The following is a 13,358-nucleotide window of genomic DNA, read 5'->3' on the forward strand; positions in this document are numbered from 1 at the left end:
ACGTATAAAACAAAGGATGGAACACATGTACTGTCAGGTTGGGTAAACACATCATATGTATAAAAATAGGTATGACACAGATGTACAGTGAGGTTGTGTAAAACACAACATAATATAAAAATAGGGATGGAACAAATATACAGTCACGTTTGGTAAACACTTCATATGTATAAAACTAGGAATGGAAGAAATGTACAGTCAGATTGGGTAAAAAATATCATATGTATAAAACAAAGGATGAGACAAATGTCCAAATGTCGGGTTGAGTAAAACAGAACATACTTATAGAAGTAGGGATCGAACAAATGTACAGTCAGGTTGGGTAAAACACAATGTGTATAAAACTTGGGATGGAACAAATGTACAGTCACGTTTGGTAAAACACAACATACATATAAAGCTAGTGATGGAACAAATATACAGTGAGGTTGGGTAAAGCAAAACATACTTATAAAACTAGGGATGGAACAATTGTACACGCATGTTTTGTAAAACACAACATACTTATAAAACTAGGGATTGAGAAAATGAACGTTCAGCTTGGGTAAAACACAATATGCTTATAAAACTGGGGATGGAACAAATGTACAGTCAGGTTAGGTAAACATATCATTTGTATAAAACAAGGGATAGAACAAATGTATAGTCAGGTTGAGTAAAACACTACATATTTATAAAAGAATGATGTTAGAAATTTACAGTCAGATTGGGTAAAAACAACATACTTATAAAACTATGGATGGAACAAATGTTCAGTCAGGTTTGGTAAAACACAATATACTTATAAAACTAGGGATGGGACAAATGTACAGACAGATTGGGTAAAATACATCACACATATAAAATTAGGGAGTGAAGAAATGTACAGTCAGGTTGCATAAAACAGAATATACATATAAAACTAGGGATGGAATAAATTTACAGTCAGGTTGGGTAAAACACAACATACTTATAAAAGTAGGAATGGAACAAATGTACATTCAAGTTGGGTAAACACATCTTATGTATAAAACAAGAGATGGAACAACTTTACAGTAAGGTTGGGTAAAACACAACTTACGTATAAAATTAGGTAGTAAACAAATGTACACTCAGGTTATGTGAAACAATATACTTATGAAAGTAGCGATGGAACAAATGTACAGTGAGATTGGGTAAAACAGAACATATGTATAAAGCTATGGATGTAACAAATGTACAGTCAGGTTACGTAAAACAGAACATTCATATAAAACTAGGGATGGAACAATTGTACAGTCAGGTTGGCTAAAACAGAACATACGTTTAAAACTCGGGATGGAACAGATATTGAGTTCAATGAGATATTGCTATATTTGATGGAAACTTATCTGATTGAATGTTCATTTTTTGATGAACTAGAAAATCAGATTACATTTCCATCAGTGGAATATTTTGCAATAAAACATAGTAGATATTGTGTGACCTAGAGATGTTATGCTGTCTTTTGACTTAATGAACATAGTAAACTGTTTTGCAGGGGACGACCCTTATAGCTGTTTTGCATCTAGTTGGCCTGTAACAGCTTCTCACTCACTCCAGTATAATTGTACACTGTTTTTTACAGTAGCAAAGTAATCAGTTAATTCTGTTGAAGTAGTATATTACAGCTTTGGCACAATTTCAATATATGGCCAGATTTTGATTTGAAAATATCCAAGTTTTAGAGGATATCAGGGAATGCATATCCAAAATTTGATATCTGACCAAAACTACTTAAAACCTTATATGACTTCTATAAAACAAAATTTCCATTAAAAGTGGAGAAATGTATGCAAGAAGATGTATTTCTGTCTCTCTAAAAACTATAGTTGTTTCACTGCCAACTGTAGAGAGAAATTAGCCTTCTGATTAACAGCTACAAAACCTATTTTAGAAAAGCATAAAAATTATTTAGTATAAATTAGAACTTTCATGAGTTACTGGATCTTATGACGTTTTCAGAGACGTTACCAGAAATGAAAAGCTCATCTCCATAGGTTTAGCATTTTGTGATTGTGTTTTTCACTTCTATGGCTGAAAAAAAATGTGTGAGTAAATAACAGCAAATCTTTTTCTGTCTGGATAATAAACATTAACTAAATCATGAAATTTTATTAATTGTGCAGATGAAACTTCAGGATGACTATGGTAGCACCTGTAAATCAGCAAATAGCACAGCTTCTGTACATGGTTCAGGTATGTAATACTCCAATAATATCCATAAAACAGTCAGTAGTTTAACTTCTAACTTGGTTCAGGTATGTAATATTCTATATTAAGAAATGTAATAACAACATGAATGCAAATTTGATTCTGCCAATAAACTGTTTGTTATAAAATTTGTCAGCGTTTATAAAAATATATCAAATACAATAACAATTATGGATAATTTTGGCTACATATAAAGTGTGATACACAAGCAGAGATGAGAACCTACTTCATGTTGACAGATCACACATATAATAAATAAACCTTTTACTTTATTATGACTTTTTTTTGCATAATATGGAACTCTTTCAAGATACTTTTACATAAAATATCCCAACTTGTTGTTTTTAACCTGTGACCAGTTATTTTTCCATTGAAGGCCACCTTCCGCCCATTCCTGGAGCCTACAGAAGTAAAACTCCTACGGCTGATCTGTACAGTTCAAGAGATAAGGAGTCTATCTCCATCAGTCGACCAAAAACTCCACTCGTTGATACTCGGAATTGGATTAGGGCACCAACTAGTGAATTCCCACAAGAATCATCCAAGTCTCCTTCTGGTGGTACAGGAAATATGTCAAACCTCACTGTGTGTGGTGAATCAAGATCCACATCCTTTGGTAGAGATGGAACTTATTCTGGTCTGTTAAAAGTTGTGGATCAGAGTGGCTCATCTCGAGCTAATGCTGAGAAGTCGTGGTATGGAGATCGTGGACGGGAATCTCTGTGGAACTACCATAGCTTTCGAGAGTTGGGCATGAATGCTAGTGAAAATTACAAGAGGCGAGAATTGTTGTATGGGTATATACCATATCACCATAGAGATAGAGACATTGGGCCAGTCCTAAGAGACCCTGTCAATTCATATAGTCCATGTGCACAAAGTGATCAGGCAGGAAATGAGTCATATCACAGTAGGGTTAATATGGGCTATGTTTGTGGCTACGGTGATATGGGAGACTCTTTCAGGGATCTCAGTTCTGTATATAACCACAGTAGGAAAAGTTCTGGATATTCTCCCTACAGTACAGGTTATAGCTACAATACCGTGTTATATCCATCCAGTGAGTTAACCCTTCATGACCCTGGTAATGAGGTAGCATCCACATATTTCACCCCACCTTCATCCTACTACGTCCCACCAAGTACCTCTAGAGTAGGTCCTCAATATGACAGTCTTACTCAACAACAAAAGCATACCACATCATTTGAACACGAACAACCTGCTGCTGTTTCATTAAACCACATACCAAGAGACTCAAGGTCAACTAACAGCAGCCTTAGCCCTAATCCTTATGGCATGACTGTATCGCGACCACCACCACTTGATCAGATACCAGATAGCATAGAAATGACTGTAACACTTGTAAGGCAAGAAAATGGATTTGGGTTTCGTATAGTAGGAGGGACAGAAGAAGGTTCACAGGTGAAATAAATGATTATGATATGTGTAATAGATAAAGTAAAGGATTAAATTGTGTATAAGAACTAGAATTAAGTTAGTGATATAATATAAATTAAAACTGTTTTATATTTGTTCTTTCAGTTAATAAATGTTTCTCAGTTCTTGTTATGTCTTGTATTGGTTTATTCTGGTCTTCAAATCCAGAACAACCATTGTAGGATTAGAAAAGATAAACTGAGATTTTATTCTCAAGCACAGAAGTTTCTGGAGTGTGTGTGTGTATGAGAAACAATACCTGATTAGCTACTATATTATATATAGGAGTTTCAAAATTTTACAATATTAGAATACAGAGCATCCTAGTTAATAATATCTGGTAGTTTGTGTCATCTACTGACACACATAACAAAAAAATGTTGTAGTGAACTTTGTAAAGTAGGATGTAATTTAGATTATTATCAACCTTAATGTGATGTAACAAGACATGTGTTACAGTTAAAAGTTTTCATTCCAATATACTAAAATAGAATACTTGATTTTACTATAAGTGTCTACAGAGGGTTGAGTATGTTATATTAAAAGTGTTTTAAAGATACACATTGGCAACCCACATGATAACCACAACCTGTATAACCCTTCAGTTGAACAATATGTATCAGAACAACATTTTAACATTGTTTCATATTTTATAGATAGTGTGATGAAACTTCAAACTGTTGGCTTTTGAAAAGGGTACGTAAGAGTACTTTCTATGTAAAACATTCATACACTCAGGTTATAAAGATGTGATTAGATCAGGGATTTAGATTTTCAAGACTAGTATACTTTATGGAAAAACAAAGGAATATGGATCAGCTATGAAAGAGACCTACAACAAGTCATACCTCAGCTATATTAAGTAAAGTGCAATATCTTGTAGCAGGTGCTAATTCATGAGCAGAAAGATTAGTGGAAAAATCAATTAACATAGCCCAGGCAGCAGTAAACTTAATAAATAAGTATTTTGGTCTGGAAGGAAAGTCAACAGAGTTTTGGATCACCACGATGAAAGTTCCAGTCATGTGACAACTTTTCAGTCAAGTTACCAGATGTGATGACTGTTCATTTCTGTACAATCAGACTATTCAAACTGAAGCTGGGAAGTCAGGCCTTGTACACAATTAGGATTATGAAAAGTAATCAGGGAGAAGTAGCTATAAAAAAAATTATAAGGTTCTTTTTCAATGGAGACTATGCTTTAGAACTGTTGTCAAGATTCTTGGTAATCAGATAGAACGTGGCTGGACATGATGACATTAACCACAGTGATATGATAACACTTCAAAATCATTTTGATATGGCACATCTAACCTCTGTATAATATTTGAATATATTCTATGCAAAGGAATATTAATCTTTGTATATCAGTTTGAACAAACAATCCCAAACTGTTTCTTGATCTTTGGGAACCAGGGGCGTAGATCCTGGGGGGATGGGGTGATACATCCCCCCTTCATTTTAGGTGGGGGGTATAGTGCATACAGTCATCCCTCCTTAAAGTTTTGTCTTTTGAATTGTTTTATTGCATCACAGGCCTACAAATTGTGTGTTTGTTCTTGTGATTCTTGTGTTCTTACCAATCAAATTACATAATTAGGCCTAGATGTAGGTTTTTCAGTAGCTGAAATGTACATCTTTAATATAGGCATGCTTTTAAGCTTTTTGATCCAAGCAATAATTCGTAAGTATCAATCAGTGGGCCTAAGTATATATGCAAGACTTGCAAGCACTATCACAGAATCTACCTACATCTTGTACGTAGTGTAAGATTAAGTAAAATTTTCATCACAACAGATTGAACAGAGCATGAAATTCGAAAATATTACTCCCAAGCGTAAACTCATGTGATCTAGATCTGGCAGGCCATTTGTAGCATGTAGCTGCATCGATCTTATGTGTATATTGTGCAGTTTTCCTACACCATTTGTTCTTATGCATGTCTAGCCGTTTTTTTTTGTTGAACGCCTTACTCTCCTTAGCTGTCAAAGCTGCTTACCATAGTGTATGTTTAGTGTACAGTTAACGACAGGTCCGGGCTGCTCAGATCCAGATGCGCCCTACATCACCCCTCTCCTTTCCCTTTATTCTGAGCCTTGATTTTACAACAGGGCTCATTAGACCTGTGTTTGTGGCTCTCATTAATCCATGAAATTTCAGATTATCACTGCCCTCTAATAAAGTGCTGGTGCTTTATGGTAAAAGAACAATATATTCTCTTATCATAGATAGTAAAAATATTGTATTTTCTTGTATAATTAGAACACAAAAGGAGCGATTTCAATGGCCTGAAGCCTCTACTCGAACTGTATTGCTAGTTTTTGTTCAGGTGTTCTTATTTAATAGACATTACATCACAACGTGTTTGCCTTTTGATGAGCTTTAACAGGAATATAATATATTTGTGATTGTTTAAGTATTTTTTGAGAAACTTGCAATTACTTGTGTTGTAACTGGCACACATTTTGTCCCAGCAATGCCCAGGCAGTCAGTTGACTCGTTAGTCACTGTGAGGTTCTCGTGTTTGACTTAAATACATTGTACAGTTCAGTCCTACTTCCATTCTGTTCTATCTTCATTCGTTGTACGTTAGAGTTTTTCAATAAAGACTGTATTTTAGCTTGTTGAGTTATCTGGGAAACAGATTCCAATTATGACAAGCAAGTGTCTGAAACTTTCCGATATCAGACAGTTCTGCAAGCCAGTTCCCATGGCTGCACTTTGACAATCATACTCAAAACGTCATATGCTTTCATTGTGCCAAGGTGGAAAATAGAGGCGTTTTCACAGGGAAATTGGAAAGGCCAGTGGAGCATACCTTCATATTCACTGGTTTTAGCAACTGGAAAAAAGGCAAAACAGAAATTCAACAAACACCAATTCTCCTCTCAGCACAGATTCACTATATCTCCAGAAGGTTTACTTGATGTAACTCCAGTGACTATCCAGCTACGTGATGGAAAAAAGAAGCAGCAAGAAGAATGCAAAAGAAGTCTAGCCAAAATATTCAGAAGTTTATGTTTCTTACTGCATTAAGGTTTTGCATTACGTGGACATACTGATACGGAGAGGAACTTCCTGCAGTTAATGAAGCTCCTGGAAGAGGAAGATCCTGAGTTGACGGCCTACTTGTCAAAGAAAACCACATTCACATCACCCCAGGCTCAGAATGAAATAATGGAGATGTTCAGCCATCAAATACCGAGGAACATAGCACACAAAGTGCAGCAAAGTAAAATCTTTGCATTAATGATTAATGGCACTCAAGATGTTACAAGTATCAAGTAAGAAGCAACATGTGTATGATACATAGATGAGAACCTTGACGTCCATGAGACATTTCTTGGTTTGTACAGTGTTTCCAGTACAACTGGTGAAACAATATCCTCTACTATACTTGATGTACTGATTAGACTCAATTTACCGCTGTCAGGATTAAGAGCAGAAACTTATGATGGAGCTGCTAAGATGAGTGGTGCGTACAGTGGGTGCCAGGCAAAAATAAAAGAGAAGAAAACGTCAGCTTTGTTTTTTCACTACAGAGCACACAACCCTAATTTAATAATGCAACATGCAGTTGAAGCTTGTGAATGTGTTCGAGATCTGGCAAGATTGACAACTCGGTTATAAACTTCTATCCAGAAATCTCTGCACAATGACTCGAGTTTCAGTTGCCCATGTTCAACGGAACAACAAAAACAGTATCTCTGAAAGGTGCAAAGGATGCTTACTGTAAAATGCATGAAACAAGCCAGCAGATGTTTAGTGAAGTGTTTCTTCTCATGAAACTTTTGCTTGTATGTCCAGTATCCAGCTGCGAAGGAGAACGCAGCTTTTCTGCATTAAGACGGTTGAAGACGTGGTTAAGGTTAACTATGACTCAGTGCCACCTCAACCATGTGACAGTTTGTCACACTCACAAATATGATGTTGACAAGATAAATATAGAAGAGCTTATGAAAGAATTCATAAACAGATCATCACAAAGGAGGTCTACGTTTGGGAACATGAGGACTAGAGGACTAAATGAATCTTACTTCAATGAAAAGTATGAATAATTATGTGCTACATTGTATTGATGTGTAATTTTCAAGAGTTTGCAAAGACATTTTAATTATTTTTATCAACAACATGAACAGTTTTTCAGTAGGTATAAACTTATCAAGGGTAATTACTAATTTTATTAATATTTGAAAACGTAATTCATGCAATGAAAGTTATTAGTAGCCTTGTCAAGTATAATGGTCATCTTTTATACTGTGCAGTGTGCAGGAATAAATTCATGTGGCAGTTAATTTATGACACATTTGTTTTATTCTATAAACATTTTGAAAACTGTTCACAACACCTCACTTATACAAACCTACATGAAAACCTTGAAGTATCGTGGCAACAAGATTACTCTGTGACTGCATGTTTACAGCTTTCAGGTTCATGTAATCAGAGATTACCAATTCGCAAATTGAACAGTCCACATAAGTAGTTGCAAAAATCATCCCCCCCATTGGGTGTAAAAAATCTACGCCCCTGTTAGGAAGGAAGACTATACATTAACACAAGCAGTAAAGTTGACTGTGTTATTGTAGGTGTTAGTGTAGGTTTTTAGATTGGATAACTGTGCTAGGGAAGTTAAATTAAGTTTCCAAGAATAGTTTCATCAATGACCTTGCAACTGTGAGTGTGATAATTTGTATCTGTTCTGATACAGATGACTGTGTTCAGTTATTCAGTTTTTATGGTGTACATAACATTTAAGGACAACAAGGGACCTATTGGTCCATCTTGAACACCTTATCACCTAAATAAAAAAACCTCAAACCTGTTATCATCATTCAAATTTTTATCAAGTTTTCCCTTAAAATACCCTTAACATCTGAAGGCAATACATTCCCACGAACTACCTCTCTGTTAGAAAAATAAAACTGTCTTAACTGAAGATGGCTCCTACTGTGCTTAAATGTATATTTGTACCCCTTAATCTCACCATTAAGTATTGAAAGAAATTGTGTATCAACAAAACAGTTTAACAGTCTTAAACATTTCAATCACATCCCTTCCAGCTCTTCTTTTTTCAAGAAAAAACAGTTTCAGAGATTTTTAACCTGTCTTCATATGCCAGCCTTTTCATTGCAGGTATCATTCTAGTAGCTCTTCTCTGAACCCTTGCTAGCAATTCAGTGTCTTCCCTGAAGTAAAGAGCCCAAAACTGAACACTGTACTCCAGATGTGGCCTAACTAACCAACTATACAGTGAAATTATAACCTCTTTAGACTTGGGTTCAGTATTCCTGTAAATAAAACCTAAAATCTCATTTTCACTGCCACTAGTAACAACACACTGCTTGGATGGGTTAAGAGACTGATGAGCCAGAACACTAACATCTTTTTCTTCCATAACCCCTGTAATTCTACAAAATTATACTGATATTTTTAATTATAATACTCTACATGCCTTACTTTGTTTTATTATAATTAGTTAAAAAAATATATGTTGTTTATTTGTGAAACTCATGAATTAATCTAAAACCTGCATATGTAAAAACGGCTGGTGTAGTTTGAACCTGACGATGACTGAAGAAGGTTGAAACGTTGTTTGCTCCTCTACATAAACAAGTTTCTCAACACGTACCAGCCATTTTTACATATATATTTTTCTCTACAAGTGGGTTTTCTCATCATCACGAATCTAAAACCTTTTACAAGGTAGGAGTGACATTCTTCTGATGTATTACACTGTGTTCCTCTGTGTTATGTCTGGCTGGTTAGTTAATCACAATGATTAAAACAGTGACACCTATTTTTATTAGATTAATATATAGTTTGTTCAAAGAAAAATATATTTTTGCACTAAAAGTTTTTGCCAATAAAAAAAGGGTTAATTAGTGATATCTGTTGAATGCTGTGTTAAGAAAGTATAAATCAAGATTTTCATTATTGGAACAACAGAAAACAAACTGTTATTATCTGGTTAGTCCATTCTTAATGTGTTCAGTTTGTTTCCTTGGCAGCTAATATTACCTTCTTTATGTCTTTCTTTAATTGTTATTGGCTCAGGAAGATATAAAATGATCTGATTTGATATTTTAGTTTTTCTGTATGTTAATTGATATAACCAGTAATTTCTTCTGTTGGTCTCTAGGTTTCTATTGGTCACATAGTACCAGGTGGAGCAGCAGATTTAGATGGACGAATGCGTTCAGGTGATGAGATAATCTTTGTTAACAATCAGGTGGTCATCAACACATCACATCATCATGTGGTTCAGTTAATGGGAAATGCAGCTGTAAATGGAAGGGTGACACTGGGTATCAGAAGAAGAATATCACCTCTCGGTATGGATATTAGTATAAGTTACGTCAGGGTAAACAGAATAATATTGTAACCCTTAGGTATGGATATTAGCATAAGTTATGTTAGGGTAAACAGAATAATATTGTAACCCTTAGGTATTGATGTTACCTAAGTTATGATAGAGTAATAGAAGAATATTGTAACCCTTAGGTATTGATGTTAATATAAATTATGTCAGAGTAATAGAAGAATATTGCAACCTTTAGCTATGGATTTCAGTATAAGTTATGTTAAGGTGACAGAAGAACATTGTAATATTTAGTTATGGATTTCAGTGTAAGTTATGAAAGGGTAAATAGAAGAATATTGCAAAGGTATGGATTTCAATGTGTTTTATAGTAGGCTAAACAATGTAACCTGTAAATATGGATATTTTTACATATAATATGAATTAGTTTGCATGTATAAACATAGACTACATAGTAATATTTTGTGCAACACCTGCTCTTATTTAAAAACAATGTAAAAGCACCATCTTTCACAATAGTTTGGTTTTACATTTTTCTAGAAAGATTAGAAAGAACTAATTTCACAAATGCTTGGATTTTCTCACCTTTAAATAAATCAACTCCATAATTAAAGAGTTTTTACAATGTTAATATCTTTAATATTTATTACTGCATTATTATGTCAACATTTTATTACTGACAACAGTATCATTCCAGTTACAAGTATTTCTTTTTATAGGTTCTTTAAGTCACAGAAAAGCATGTGATAATATCTATCCATATGAAGTCATTGTGACCAGAATGGAAAATGAAGGATTTGGATTTGTCATTATTTCTTCAGTTGGCAGATCAGGATCCACAATAGGTGGGTAGTTAAGATGTGACAGTTCATAGTTCTAAATAGAACTGGATAAACAGTATGTAGGCTTGAATTTACCTGGGAATATAACTGGATGAACAGTACATAGGCTTGAATTTATCTGAGAATATGACTGGATGAAGAGTACATAGGCTTAAATTTATCTGGGAATAAGACTGGATGGAATGTACATAGGCTTAAATTTATCTGGGAATAAGACTGGATGGACTGTATGTAGGTATAAATTTATCTGAGAATAAGATTTGATGGATTGTATGCAGGCTTAAATTTATCTGAGAATAAGATTGGAAGAACTGTATGTAGGCATAAATTTATCTGAGAATGAGATTGAATAGACCATATGTAGCTTAAATATTTGTGGGAATAAGACTGGATGGATTGTATGTAGACTTAAATTTATCTGGAAATAAAACTGGGTGGACTGTATGTAGGCTTAAAGTTTTGTGGGAATAAGACTGGATTAAATAGTGGAAAGTTAAAATTGATATTGAATATTAATTTAAATGATTTGCTAACATCACCTCATATGTATAAAAATTACTTTGTTTTATATTTGGAATATAAACTTGGTTATGTGACAGATAATTGCAAACTCTATTTTTTCGTACTTTAATTTTTTTTTACAATTACTTGTAATTTTAGGTTCTGTTTTACTGGAGTACTATGTAAATTTTTGCAAGTTTGTGTTTTCTGTTTATCATAACAAACATAAGTCATTAAGAAATATTTTTAACATTTGATGTAACTTTTTCTTTTAGGGATGAATGTGCTATTTGAATTTTCCATTATATCTTTTATACGCCACCTTCACATGCTAAGTTTTGCTAGCAGACTGTGCCTAAACTATCTCTTACATTATTATTCTGACAAGTTAATTTTACTTTCTATGTAAAGGATGATGTTAGTGACTTCAGTACAGTTTCTAGTTGATTATTTATTAAAGATACTGCTGGTCAGTCGAAATTACTAGTTGATTATTTATTAAAGATATTTCTATTTATTCTTTGCAGGAAGGATTATCGAAGGAAGTCCTGCCGAGCGATGTGGCCAGTTGCATGTTGGAGATCGGATTTTGGCTGTAAATGGAATTAGCATCTTAAATGCACATCATGGAGAGATTGTGAACTTAATAAAAGATTCTGGTTACTCAGTTACCCTCATGATTGGTCCTCCTCAAGGTACAACATGTTAGTTAGACTTGCATTACTCGAGCTTTCTACTGAAGGTATATGTGTTTTAATATAACATATTATCTGATAGCATCTTTTCAGTTTTATACTGGAACAGGTGTTATAAATGCACATTCAGCTTATGCTTCACAGAACTTTAGGGTGGCTCTGATTCAGACTTTTATTTTTTTAAATAGGTTTATATTTTTGTTCATTTTTTGTGGCAACTTCATGATTGGTTTCTCCATAACTACTCTACCAAAAGCCATGGTACTATTTCTGCACTAACAACAATTATGTGAAACCTAATTTATTCATGGATAAAGCTGTTAAATGGCCACACTGCTACCTGTATTAGAAACTAATAATCTAAACAATTAAGGTTGTAATTATATAAAACAAATTAAGAGAAAAAGAAAGACAAAGCTGTTAGTAATTTTTATATGTGCATCTTGAGACACAAATTATGTTCTACAGTTTGATGGTGGTTGGTTAATGTAGGATATGAAACCAATTTTTCATTTCGGCCATAAAATTAATATTTTTGTTTCTTTTTTTGCTATAAACGAAATTTTTCTCATTTCAGGTTAATTATATATTTTTTCAGATAGTTTGCTCATTATAATGTTAAAAAAAGTATAAATTTCTGTTATATTTTATAAACTGATTCTCCCCCCCCCTTCCCCAATTATACAGTTTATTATCTGGTACCAGTGCCATGAACAAAAGTTAGTTTATATTGAAACAAGTTTTTTGAGATATTGTGAGCTTAAACCAGTCTTAAGATTACAGGGAGCTATTTGGTCATGTCATATGTTGGATAGTTTGGTTTTAACATTTACCAGTAGAACTGAAATAAAAAGATTATTGATTTTGTTATTTGTCCTAAAACCTTTTGTGTTTTCTTGCAGATGACACATCCAGTATAGCATCAACACCACATAGGGTAAGCAATAGGTGTCAGTATATCACTTTAACTCCACTTAGAAACTGTAAGTTATTGAATCATATTTGAATGTATGTCTAAGATTTTATTTCTTAACTCTTTAAACCTGCACTTTTGTGAAATTATGGCATGAACTCTTTTAAACCTCTACTTATGATTTCCAAATACTTATCACCATATAAATCTTATAAAATTTAAGTTTTCTTGATTTTGCAGATAATAATATGGTTTGGATTAGTTTTCAGCCAAAAAACCATAAATTTATCAGACACTGTCACCATCCAATGGATAAATCATGATTTTTGGTCAAATGCTGGCAGGGTCCACTCGGGTTTAAGGAGTTAAAGAAATTATGTAAAAAATAGATTTTATACTTTAACCTTTAAACAATGGAAATGTTGTTGGTAGCATCATCA

The 13,358-nt window shown here is 33.7% G+C and overlaps 1 protein-coding gene across 3 annotated transcripts in view; it reads left to right on the forward strand.

Annotated features, from left to right (window-relative positions):
* LOC143244116 (membrane-associated guanylate kinase, WW and PDZ domain-containing protein 1-like) overlaps window positions 1-13,358 on the forward strand; it is a 52,583-nt gene that overhangs the window by 34,030 nt on the left and 5,195 nt on the right. For all 3 annotated transcript variants that reach the window (XR_013024900.1, XM_076488227.1, XM_076488226.1), the window contains 6 exons: window positions 2,127-2,196; window positions 2,588-3,633; window positions 9,788-9,980; window positions 10,687-10,812; window positions 11,838-12,005; window positions 12,908-12,942. Coding sequence is in view for 2 of the 3 variants with exons in the window: in XM_076488227.1 (XP_076344342.1) it covers window positions 2,127-2,196; window positions 2,588-3,633; window positions 9,788-9,980; window positions 10,687-10,812; window positions 11,838-12,005; window positions 12,908-12,942 (1,638 nt within the window). In the remaining variant the exon portion in view is untranslated. The remainder of the gene's footprint in view (window positions 1-2,126; window positions 2,197-2,587; window positions 3,634-9,787; window positions 9,981-10,686; window positions 10,813-11,837; window positions 12,006-12,907; window positions 12,943-13,358) is intronic.

The sequence above is a fragment of the Tachypleus tridentatus genome, chromosome 2 (genome assembly GCF_004210375.1).
Source record: "Tachypleus tridentatus isolate NWPU-2018 chromosome 2, ASM421037v1, whole genome shotgun sequence".
NCBI classification, from domain to species: Eukaryota; Metazoa; Arthropoda; class Merostomata; order Xiphosura; family Limulidae; genus Tachypleus; species Tachypleus tridentatus.